This window comes from Ylistrum balloti, unplaced genomic scaffold (genome assembly GCF_031769215.1).
Source record: "Ylistrum balloti isolate Yb309-2 unplaced genomic scaffold, AGI_CSIRO_Ybal_v1 Utg369576, whole genome shotgun sequence".
In the NCBI taxonomy this organism is placed as follows: Eukaryota; Metazoa; Mollusca; class Bivalvia; order Pectinida; family Pectinidae; genus Ylistrum; species Ylistrum balloti.
In genome coordinates this window covers 515,569-526,681 of record NW_026781869.1, presented here as the reverse complement: position 1 = coordinate 526,681, position 11,113 = coordinate 515,569, and the positions used below count along the sequence as shown (strand labels likewise).

Here is an 11,113-nt window from a genome sequence, read left to right as displayed (position 1 = left end):
ATAAATGTTATATGTATATATATATATTTCGTTTAATAAAGACTCCACAAATACAGTTTGGTGAGTCATTTCGACAGACATGGATGTCGCACGAAGGAAAATAATGACACTGTATTCGATTGAATGGTGATATGGTTGACAAGAAATATTACAAATTGGAATTTTTTTTATCTCGGTAAACAATAGAAATATCGCTGTAAAAAAATTACCCGGATAAAAGAAGAATACTAACATTTTATTGTTGTATTGAATGGCCTCAGTCAGAACTACAACTCTTGGTATAAAACTGTCATACAATCGTTAATTACGAGCTGTTTTAACCGGACTGACGCAGTAACATGAAATAAAACAGTCAATTTTACTAATTTTCGAACCACATATGTATCCTAACGCCTAGTGCCTAGTAGGTGTCCCAAGAACAATAACATTTGCGACAAAGTAAGGTCTGAACAGTGTGAAGAGTTCTGGGTCAGTTATTGTTCGATGTATTTCAAAATTAATAAAACAAACGATGCAAAGGGTTATGTTTTATCTAGAACATTTAGGCATGCAACTGGTAGCCGAATATCAACTAGAAGCAAGTACGTTCGCTATAGATTCAGAATATACGCAGTAAGCACTGCTCATTTCCGACGAAGCTAGTCATTGTACCAATCAATATATGGAATACTTTAATATTAAAAGTCCGATATATCTAACCAATTTGATTAAGCATATCGTGAAATATTAACACTCCCGGATTCGTCGCCCGGACGGAGACACAGTTTCAAGTTATTCGTAAGTTCTTTCTCGTTTATTGTGAAGTAAGTGTACTGTTTTCATATCAAGAAATTATTCAAAACTCATATGCGCTCTTATTTTAGCATGCGAAGCTCTGGCTTTGTCGTGACAAATACCGGGGTAAGAAATTCCCTATGTTGGAATTTCCCGACTCTCAATTAGATCGAAATGACGACATTTGTTTCATTAAAGCGATTTCATTGGTTGGTATACTAAGATGATGGATAATTGTCCTACGTCATTTTAAAAGTAATATGCGATTGGCTGAGAAAAAGAAAAGTTATAACGCGAAACCAGGGGAACCCCTGCAAGGCGTAATCTCGGTATACAGTCACGGACTATCTCCTGACTTCACGATAACCTTTTTTGACGTTTGCTTTTAAATTAGAAATTAATTGTACATTTTTATGAATACTTCAACTATAATTCGCCGAAAGTAATAGAGTTAATTTTTCAGCGATAGCGAACAACGGACGGAAAACTCAACAAACTCGGGCTTGCATGCACAAGAAACTGTTCACTCGCCAAGAACAGTAACTCTGTATATATCTCAAAGGACAAGTATTTCCCGCTATGTTATGTTTAATATCACTGCTTACGAAATCCGAGAGAAAATGAAGCGAAATTGCCGAAGTATTGTCACTCCGAATACGGTTCTACTGAAAGTAGAATATTTGAGTTAAGGTGTTTTACTTGTAGCCACGCAGAAAGTACTCCGTTTTACGGTCGTATGTAAAAGTAGAGATAACCAGGTAACATCTATTGATTTTATAAAAAAAAAAAAACCTTCGCGAAAATACCACGCGTGCAATTATGGACACATCTCCGTGTTGTATTGCCCATGCTCGATTAACAGACAAGCTTAAAGAGTTAGTCAAACATCCATGAATAATTTGATTAAGACGGTACATAATTTACCGTCTGTACGGCGTGATTCCTCGTTTCCTCGTTGGAAAACGGTATTAATAAGCTTGTCTCTAATAGTCTGTATTGGGGCTGCACTTTTCATTTATATTTACTGTAAGCGTGTAAAGAGGGGAAGCACTGGTTAGCCATGTTAAGGTATGGTAAAAGAGACGGAAGTACTGCACCTAGTTACGAGATCTTGAACAATGGACACACAACACAACACACGGATCCACCTGTCATTCCGAGCTCACCCACCGTCAACACAAGAAAGGTGGCGGCACCGGAACATGCTACGCCATTGTTCCCTACTGCATTTCAAATGACTGCTGAGGAGACTTCTTCGGTCAGTGACTTCACTACTTGGAAAATTCTTGACCATAGCTTATGAAACTGCCAGATGGTCCACTAAAATTAATCACTTGACCATTGCTTATTAAACCTGGTAATATAAAATCGACCTGGGAGAGAGAGTTAAGAGAGGGGGCGGGGGCGGGGATAGGGGGGGAGTATAGATAGTGGATAGAGAGTCCAACAACAGAGTATTGACTATCGGTGCCTCACCCGCTCTCTCTCACATTCCATACTTGTTGTGAAGAATACTGATGCCTAGACTTGATAAAACAACTGAATTTAGGTTAGGCTTTCATCGCCTTTACTTTATGTAACCCGACTGAGTTGCTGTGTTACACATTATGCGAGATTACCCCTGAGATGTACGCGAACATGCTATGAATATGTACATCATACAGATTCTGATAAATGCACAATTGATTTCATGTCCATGAATCCTAATGATATACATAACATCAGGGCCGTCTTTTCCTCAATAATAAATATATGTTGCCGAATCATCTTAAATCAAACAAGATTCAGCATGGGTAAGTTGCATTTTGAACGCTGATTGTTTTGACATGTTGTCATTTTCTTGTTTTTTTCGCATATACATAGTTTGTTTTGTAGATGATATTACGAAGACTAAAAGAAGAGTCTTATTATTATCTTTTCTGGGATGCATTTCGCTTTGTATAAATGTTTTTGTTGTCCAGAAACATTAATGAGAAAGGTGTTTTAGTTACTTTAGAAGTAATTGAACCTCCAACAAATCGCCAATGTATTTAATTTGAATTTGTAAATAAGGGAGTGTGTGCTATTAAGGTCAGCAATATTTTACAACAGAAATCCATTCTTTCAAAGCAGAAATACTTTTGTAATGTCTTACAGTTACCCCAGGTCCATTGCATCCAAACCTTTCCATTACAATCAAACGCTACAACACCTGAATGTAGATGACCTAAGAGTTGTTCCTCCGTCAGCTTGTTCTTGTTCTACTTGTACCTACGGTTCAACAGGCCTCATTGTGACTGGTGATTTAAGAATCGATCAAGATATTAATCTAAGAGTTTTTTTATTAAGGGTCCTAAATATTGCGAAACACTGTCCGTTAATTGGAATATAAATTTCAAAATATTTATGGATTCCGTTGTAAATTATGCAAGAGAATGGTCAAAACGAGAACATGGTGTATTGGATTCAGTTTCTGAGTGTGTTTGGTCCATAATCTTACACTATTTGCAGCTTGATATATAAAATGACCTGTCTGCTTTCTTCAATAGTAACGCTAAATCCACAATATTTACTTGCCATGTGGTGTCTTAATGTGCCTTCAGATAAGGCGTCCAAAAACTTCTTGTCCGCAAAGAATATTACAATGATTTTGATTATCTATTAATTATCAGGATACAGACCTCCGACCTTTTACATTGGATTCTTAAACTTCACAACAACATTATATAGGCAACGTTTTACGGCTGGTTTCCCTTGTTATTTAACCCAAAATATATCAAAACTACAAACTATCATTCTTAGATCTATCTTATCTACCTTACAGTCTTTTTCTCATATGGTTTTCTAAAGAAGTGAATCTTAATTAACCCCTTATCTTTCAACATACTTTGGTATACCTATGGAATTATAACTGTGCCCCTGCAGATCTGTTCGCTGACTTGTGTTTGTTTTCATACGAAACTGAATTCATCAAAAAGCTTAAAGAAACGGGAGATCTTGTCTTTAATTAATAAGAAATGTATTGAACTATTCATCGTAAATACCTATCAAAATTAGAAATTAAAGACACTAAAGACTCTTCTATATTAGCATCTCTTCTCGATCTTTTCCTACAATGGAACAAGAATGGACAGCTTTCCACCAAGCTGTATGATAAGTGTTATGATTTTCTTTAATGTAAATTTTTCTTCATATCTGGATAACAACCCTCCTGCATTCCCGACCTATGGTGTCGCAGTTGATCTGATATTCAAGGGTTAGTTTTAACTATCACGATTTTCGTTCATGAAGTCGTCAACTGGTGAAAAAAATTATAATAAAGGGGTTCAAAACATGCAAGTTGATGAAAATTATGGGGAACTCTGAAGTTTTACTGTCAGCATAGTAATCTCATTGAGAAATATTCTATTTCTTTGTGTGACATGAAATTGGACATGTTTGATGCTTGTTAGTTTGCATGTTGCTTGCGTTGTTGTATACCTTGTTTTTATTTTAAAACGGGACAGAACTTACCTGGATTGATCAAGATTCACATAGCGAATGTTGTCGATGATTTTACCGTAGAATTGAGTTTTGATTATGATTATGTTGACATGTTGGTATTTTCCTGTTGTGTTTTCAGTGATCTTTAGGCAGACATAAACCAATTTTAACGTTTGCTTTATTTTCAATCCTGAGAGTTCAGGAGTTAGTATGACACAAAGAGACCAGACAACGGTTTGATAACGGTGAAAAAATTAAGGGAATTTGAGGTGGTTTGGGACCTAAAGATCAATTCGTGCTTTTACAGACATTGCGTCAACCTCCGAAATGCCCTTAGTATCAGGGTAACCACTCATAGAATTAGCACGTGTCTTTGTAATGCTGGTAAAACAGCTGTACAAGTTCCCTTGTCTGACCGATATGTTTTCTGTTAAACCCACTGTACATGGACTCTTTATGAAAAAGAAATATTCCTCCGACGAGTTCAAAGTCTGTCTCTAATTCGCTGGGGGTTAGCGAGGGGTTTCATGCATGTAATATTATTGAATTGGCCGATATACCGGGTGTTCAAAAATCGTAAGGGGAGGTATTAACGTTGTTTTCCAGTATTCCAGAAGGGGATTTAAATTCAATCGAGCATGTGTAAGACATGCCGCAGACCGCTCTCTTTACAAAAAAATTGTAGCCATAGACATTCCATTAGCTGGGAACAGCCTTGGTACATGTAGCCGATTGAGTTGAAAGCTATCAATCAAAAATCAGATACGCGATCTCATTTGGGGCATGTCAGATATTGTGCTGGAGTGATTGCTGGTTTAGTATTAATTTGGACCAATTTAACTTTTTTTTTTTGAGATTACTGATTCTTAGATGACCCTCATTTTCTGACTGATTGTAATTACGTAATAAGTTTCATTAGCAAGGTGTAAGTAGTATATAGACATGTTAATGCATAATTTATAGGTATATAAGTATTTAACCTTTATCATGTAGATAATCCTCAGATTATTTCGACACTTAGATGTCATTTTAAAATAGGTATGTCGCCTCTGTTGCAGCATCGGATTTCGGTTTTCACGTAGCTGACTATGTTGTTTTTGCTGGGATGATCACTCTCTCAATTGGGATAGGTATGTCATCTTACCCTTACTCTAACCACGTTCTAATTGTTGAAACATTATTAACATGTCTTTTGTTAGGGAAACTTTCTAAAACCGAGTTATTTCAGAAATGCATTGAATGGTTAACATGATTATACACCGTTGCTTAATTTATCGCGCTCTCTTCCGGAACACCTGGTCTTATTCTCCTTGTACCTTTTCAGGAGTCTCCGTGTAAATCTTTGTCTTTTTTCATATTATGCCCTAGTTTTATGGAATTTGACTTTGGATTAAGATTATGTTGCCATGTTGGTATTCTCTTGATGTTCTTTTTCCAGACTTGAGAAATTTTAACAAAACATCGCGAAAAAAAACATGAAAAAATTATCGTCACATTTTGATCTTCTGTTTTTTTAACGTTCATAAACGACCCATTTGCACTTAAATGTTATTGGGGAACATGAAGTGCACTGTATATGAGTCTTTAAGGCCATGAAACTGATTTGGAAGTCGAAACTCTTTAATGACAACTTATTCTAAGTGATCATTTCAAATGGAATTTATTATATTAATAAATTGAGATTCAATTCCAATAAATCAGGTATGCTTTGAATCTGTATGGATACCGGAAAAATGAACTACCATAATGTGGCATTATCTCAACCATAGTACAACGGGAGGGTCATTGACCTTTTACATGGAATATTCAATCTCATACGAAATCATTAATCCATGTTGATATGCTTAACCATTGTTAATTGAGTGTCAAATCCACATTAACTCTTATTTAACATTTTAACCAGCTGTAACACTATTTAATAAGTCGTTCTTACCATGTCTCTATAAATATCATCGCATCTGCTGTAAGTATGCTAGGCTAGTCGGAAGGCAGTATGCTAATGATTTCTACTAGGTGTGTATTCGGCTTGTTCCGGTGGAGGACAGAAGACAACTTTGGAATATCTGGTTGGGAATCGACGACTGAAGATGTTGCCGGTTGCAATCTCGTTTGTTGTTTCGTTTGAGTCTTCCATTCTTGTTCTTGGCTACCCAGCCGAAATCTATATCTACGGCGATCAACTTCTCTGGACAAGTGTTGCTTTTATGTTTACGACCCTGACAGCAATACGAGTGGTTGTGCCCTTATTTCATCCGCTCAAACTAACAAGCGTGTTCGAGGTATTCCACTTCATTTGAATTCTTAAGAAAAAAATATCATAAAAAACATTGCATTGTATTACCGATTTTTTCGGAGTACAAAATATATATTATCATTAAATAAGTAGTTGATAGTAGAATGTCGATGGACGAATGGTGTACTGACAACACTCAAGTTTTTCACTCAGAGGTTCGGGGTTCGATATTCCGGACCAATAAGGGTGAGTGACATAACCTTAAAGCTTATGTTGCGATAGATAGTATTTATCTTTTGTGTTTATTAGATTTTATAATGAACCATGGTTTATATTTTGACTTTTACAGTATTTCGAGCTCCGATACAACAGCAAAGCACCCCGGTCTTTGGCAACAGTAATAGGAATCTTTCATTATGTAGGTATATACTAGTGTTGTGATTACTGTCTGTTATAACTCTTCTAGGAACAATCGGTTAAAAATTTTTGTTATTACCCGTAGTCATATTTACACAAATGAAATGTTACCATTTTTAAACATAGCAAACAATAATAATCATACACTATTCATAAGACAAATTCGAAGTACATATTCTGAATGACATCTATTTAGAAAAAATATTGCATAACTGATCTCAATTAATCTGTTAAAGTATTTATCTGTTTAATATCTATCTAATTATCTATCTATCTAATTAGCGTGGCAAGTGTATCCAATGCTGCTTACCAATAATTTTGTCTTTTTACAAACGGATTTTGTGATACTTTGATCGGCCATTCTTTTTGTTATAGTTATTTTACATTGGTATCGTTCTGTATGGACCGGCCTTAGTACTAGCAGCAGGTGAGAATTTACAAAAGATGGAAGGAAAAAGAAAGATAATGAAAATAACAACTAATTTTTCCTATCATTGTTATACCTTTAACATGTAATCATTTCATTTTTCGCTCGATTTTGAAAATCACCTGAAAGCATTGAAAATATTTACGAGTATGAATGCAATTATGATGATAATATGAAATACTTAAATATCGAAAGAAAGGTTTGAATCAAAACTCATATTTAAAATAATTATCTTTCACTAAATGGATTCTAAATCATCAATATTGATGTGTAATACTATCTATCTTTCATCAATTATAATGGTACATATTGAGCAGAATATATTCCACTTTCGATACGAAAAAAAGAAAGAGCTAACAGTGTTCATAGAGGTATGCGTCCGTCCATCATGCCAGAGGGAGGAGATTGGGGTGGGGTTGGTGGTTTGGAGAAGAGTGTGGTTCTTCAGCTTAAGGTTCTAGTGAAGTTATTGACGTATATATGTTAATGCCACAATGAGTTTCACGGTATGATTGCAGGATAGGTAATGTATTATATGTTTAAGTGTTTACCGTATATACATAACCAAAGCATATATAACAACATTCATTAGAGTCGACACAGTTGCCTGATTTTATATTTCAACATCTAGTGACGGACTTCCCGTTCTGGGCTTCCGTATTTTCTGTAGCGGGAGCATCAATTATCTACACGTCAATCGTAAGTATAACATCAGATCATCATAACTGTTTTGCTCTTTGTTTTTATCTTATGCCCCAGAATCAGGACGGCAGACAGGTTGAGGCCCTGGGTTCAATCTCCTGACAAATACTGTTAATTGTTTTAATTATTTTATAGACATTTAGCAGAACACGTAGGATCGTCTATTCCTTGTGTTTCACTTAGCGCCATTTTATATTGTTTGTCATGGTTGATTAAGAAGATCTGATCTATGTCTCTTGTCTTGTGATATATCTAAGAATCATGTTTTGATTTACATCTTTAAATCACAGTATATTTCACAAAGGTATAGACTATAAATGGTCGTTTATAGACATATAGCTTAATGTCTAAATGATTTGTATACATGTGTATCTCAAGACAAACTGAATGTGGTCATGTCCATATATATGTATATCTAATATATACTACTCACAATTTGATAGGGATTTTCTTTTAAAATAAAATAATACGTATTCCTTATATTTGTTGGTTTATATCTGTACCGAGGTCTATGTGTATCGGGTATTTATGTGGTCAGTCACCCGTAACGCTTACACTTCACGTGTACACGCACGAGCCTCCTACGTGCAGATTGTCATCAATACGTTTCTGGCAGAATATCTCGCTTTTCGCTTTACATTTTGAATTTCAATGGTTTCAAAATGCCCCGACAGCAGGCTAGAAGACGTCTAAGCACTTCAGATATGGACAGGGACATTGGTATGATCCAGTCTGGTAGGTCAAAAAGGGAGTGGCCAATGACCTTGTTGTGTCCCAGAGTGTTGTGTCCCGTATGTGGAATCGTTACCAAAATTATGGAACTGTCTCCAGAAGACATGGTGGGGGTCGGGAACGACTTACCTCGCAGCGTCAAGACCGCTATCTTGTTATTGCAGTTCGACGTCAAAGGTTCATCAACGCTACGTCACTACGTAATGACTTCCAGAATGCCACCGGAACTCGTATCTCCACACAAACTGTGAGAAATAGACTTCATGATGCTGGTTTAAGGTCGCGCAGACCTGCTGTGAGAATTCCTTTGACGTTACGACATGTTCAAGCTAGACTTGCTTGGGTTCGTGATCATGTGAATTGGAACCCACATGACTGGTCCCCGCGTACTTTTTACAGACGAGTCTAGATTTCGCTTAGATTTCACTGACCGACATGCCAGGGTGTGTCGACTACCAAATGAGAGGTTCCATGCCGCTAACGTTTCCCAGCATGACCGATACGGTGATGGATCTGTTATGGTTTGGGGTGGCATTAGCATGCAAGGCAAGACCGATCTTCATGTGTTCCTTAATGGCAGTTTGACTGCACAGAGGTACTGTGACGAAGTCCTGGACGTGTACGTCAGGCTTTATGCTGGTGCTATAGGTCCGGAATTCATTCTTATGGACGATAATGCGTGACCACACAGAGCTCGTGCGACTGAACAATATCTGTAAAGGGAAACAGTTGAAAGGATAAAACTGGCCAGCCCGATCTCCAGATCTCAATCCTATAGAACACATGTTGGACATGCTTCAGAACGCTGTTTCGGCGAGAAACATCCAACCTAGAACGCTTCAGGAACTTCAAGCAGCTCTCGTCGCTGAATGGACAAGTATTCCCCAAAACCGGATACGAGACTTGATCAGAAACATGCGCCGCCGCTGCCAGAGCGTAATTGATGCTCAAGGACGTTATACTCGATACTAACACTGTATTTTTCGCTGAACGGCACTGTTTCTTAGGACTTAATTGTTCGCCCCTTTTGTCGTAATTTGCGATTTTCGGGGTATCTGTGTACAATGAGTATTGAAGCAAATTTATACTGTTATTCTTCGCTTGGTGTTGTTAAATCTTCATCTTATAATGCCGAAATATGTATAAATTCAACTGTAGAATATATTCATAAAATAGATACCGTTACACATTTAATAAAAAAGTGATCCCTATCAAATTGTGAGTAGCTGTACAGGACGGCCTCAAAGCAGTCGATTGCAATGTCTGATATTCATATATCTGCACCCGGCTTATTCCAACTAATCGTTCGTTTGAAAAGATGTGTAACATTTTTTATTCTATGTCTGTTCAGGATGGAATAGAATAGTGGTGTGGACAGATGCACTACATTGTCGTATCTATTTGTACAAGGCGCATTCAAGTCGGTCGTTTTGACAGATGTATTGCAATGTCTCATTATGTATTGTCAGAGGGGGACTAAAGGGTCATGTTCGCAAACACACAGCAATGTTATTGTCAACGAAGCCATTTTGGCGGATATATTACGATTGTTATGATGTAAACTCTGTACAGGGAGGACTAAAGGCGGTCGTATGGACAGACGTATTACAATGCCTCATTATGATCTTAGGTATGATTGCTGTTATCATAAAAGTAAGTTTACCCTTTTATGTATGTTAAATTCCATATCAAACCTTTAATGGCATAAGCTGTGATATCTTGTTAAATTTAAGAAATTTAGTAAACAGGTATGTAAATAAAGAAGGGAAAAATAATCAATCAATTACGTCATAAAGTGATAAATATGGCGAAATATTTAATGTTTATCATGAATAGTTGATCGCTTATATTATTCATATATCGAGTACTAATATATTGAATGCATTTTCGCTGCTACTGTAATAACAAGATATGTTATTGTTAAGGTTACTACATATTTCATTAATAAAAATGTATCTTTCCTCTTTAAAAGGGTACCATGGATGTTGGAAACGTCGGGAAAGTCTTCCAGATCAATTACGAAAATCTCAGACTCAATTATTTCAAGTGAGAATCAGCAAGAACATGTAATGCGTGATATTAGTACACGTCACTTTAAGACACGTGCATTCGTACTCACAGAAAAAAACTCCTCCTGACAAAAGTAAACATAACATAGATAAAGGGTTTTCCTAAGACAGGTTTGCAAATCGAAGGATCCAACTCTACTGAGCTCAACAAAGTCAATTTAAAATGGCTACTTAATCATGTTCATCGTTTTATCGTTCACGAATCTAAAAGTAACGTATATGGGTTAATGTTCTCAATTAGTCTCTCATTAGATTATCGGCGTTGTTTACAGCCTGGTTGCCTGTCATGACATTGAT

At 36.5% G+C, this 11,113-nt stretch overlaps 1 protein-coding gene across 1 annotated transcript; it reads left to right on the top strand.

Annotated features, from left to right (window-relative positions):
* The first annotated feature begins 2,563 nt into the window (after nucleotides 1–2,563).
* LOC132565535 (sodium-dependent multivitamin transporter-like) lies at nucleotides 2,564–10,797 on the top strand. Its single transcript, XM_060230187.1, has 8 exons — nucleotides 2,564–2,567; nucleotides 5,295–5,366; nucleotides 6,250–6,515; nucleotides 6,819–6,887; nucleotides 7,262–7,313; nucleotides 7,945–8,012; nucleotides 10,320–10,400; nucleotides 10,720–10,797. The coding sequence occupies exons 1-8, from the start codon at nucleotides 2,564–2,566 to the stop codon at nucleotides 10,795–10,797; spliced, it is 690 nt and encodes a 229-aa protein (XP_060086170.1).
* Nucleotides 10,798–11,113: the final 316 nt, after the last annotated feature.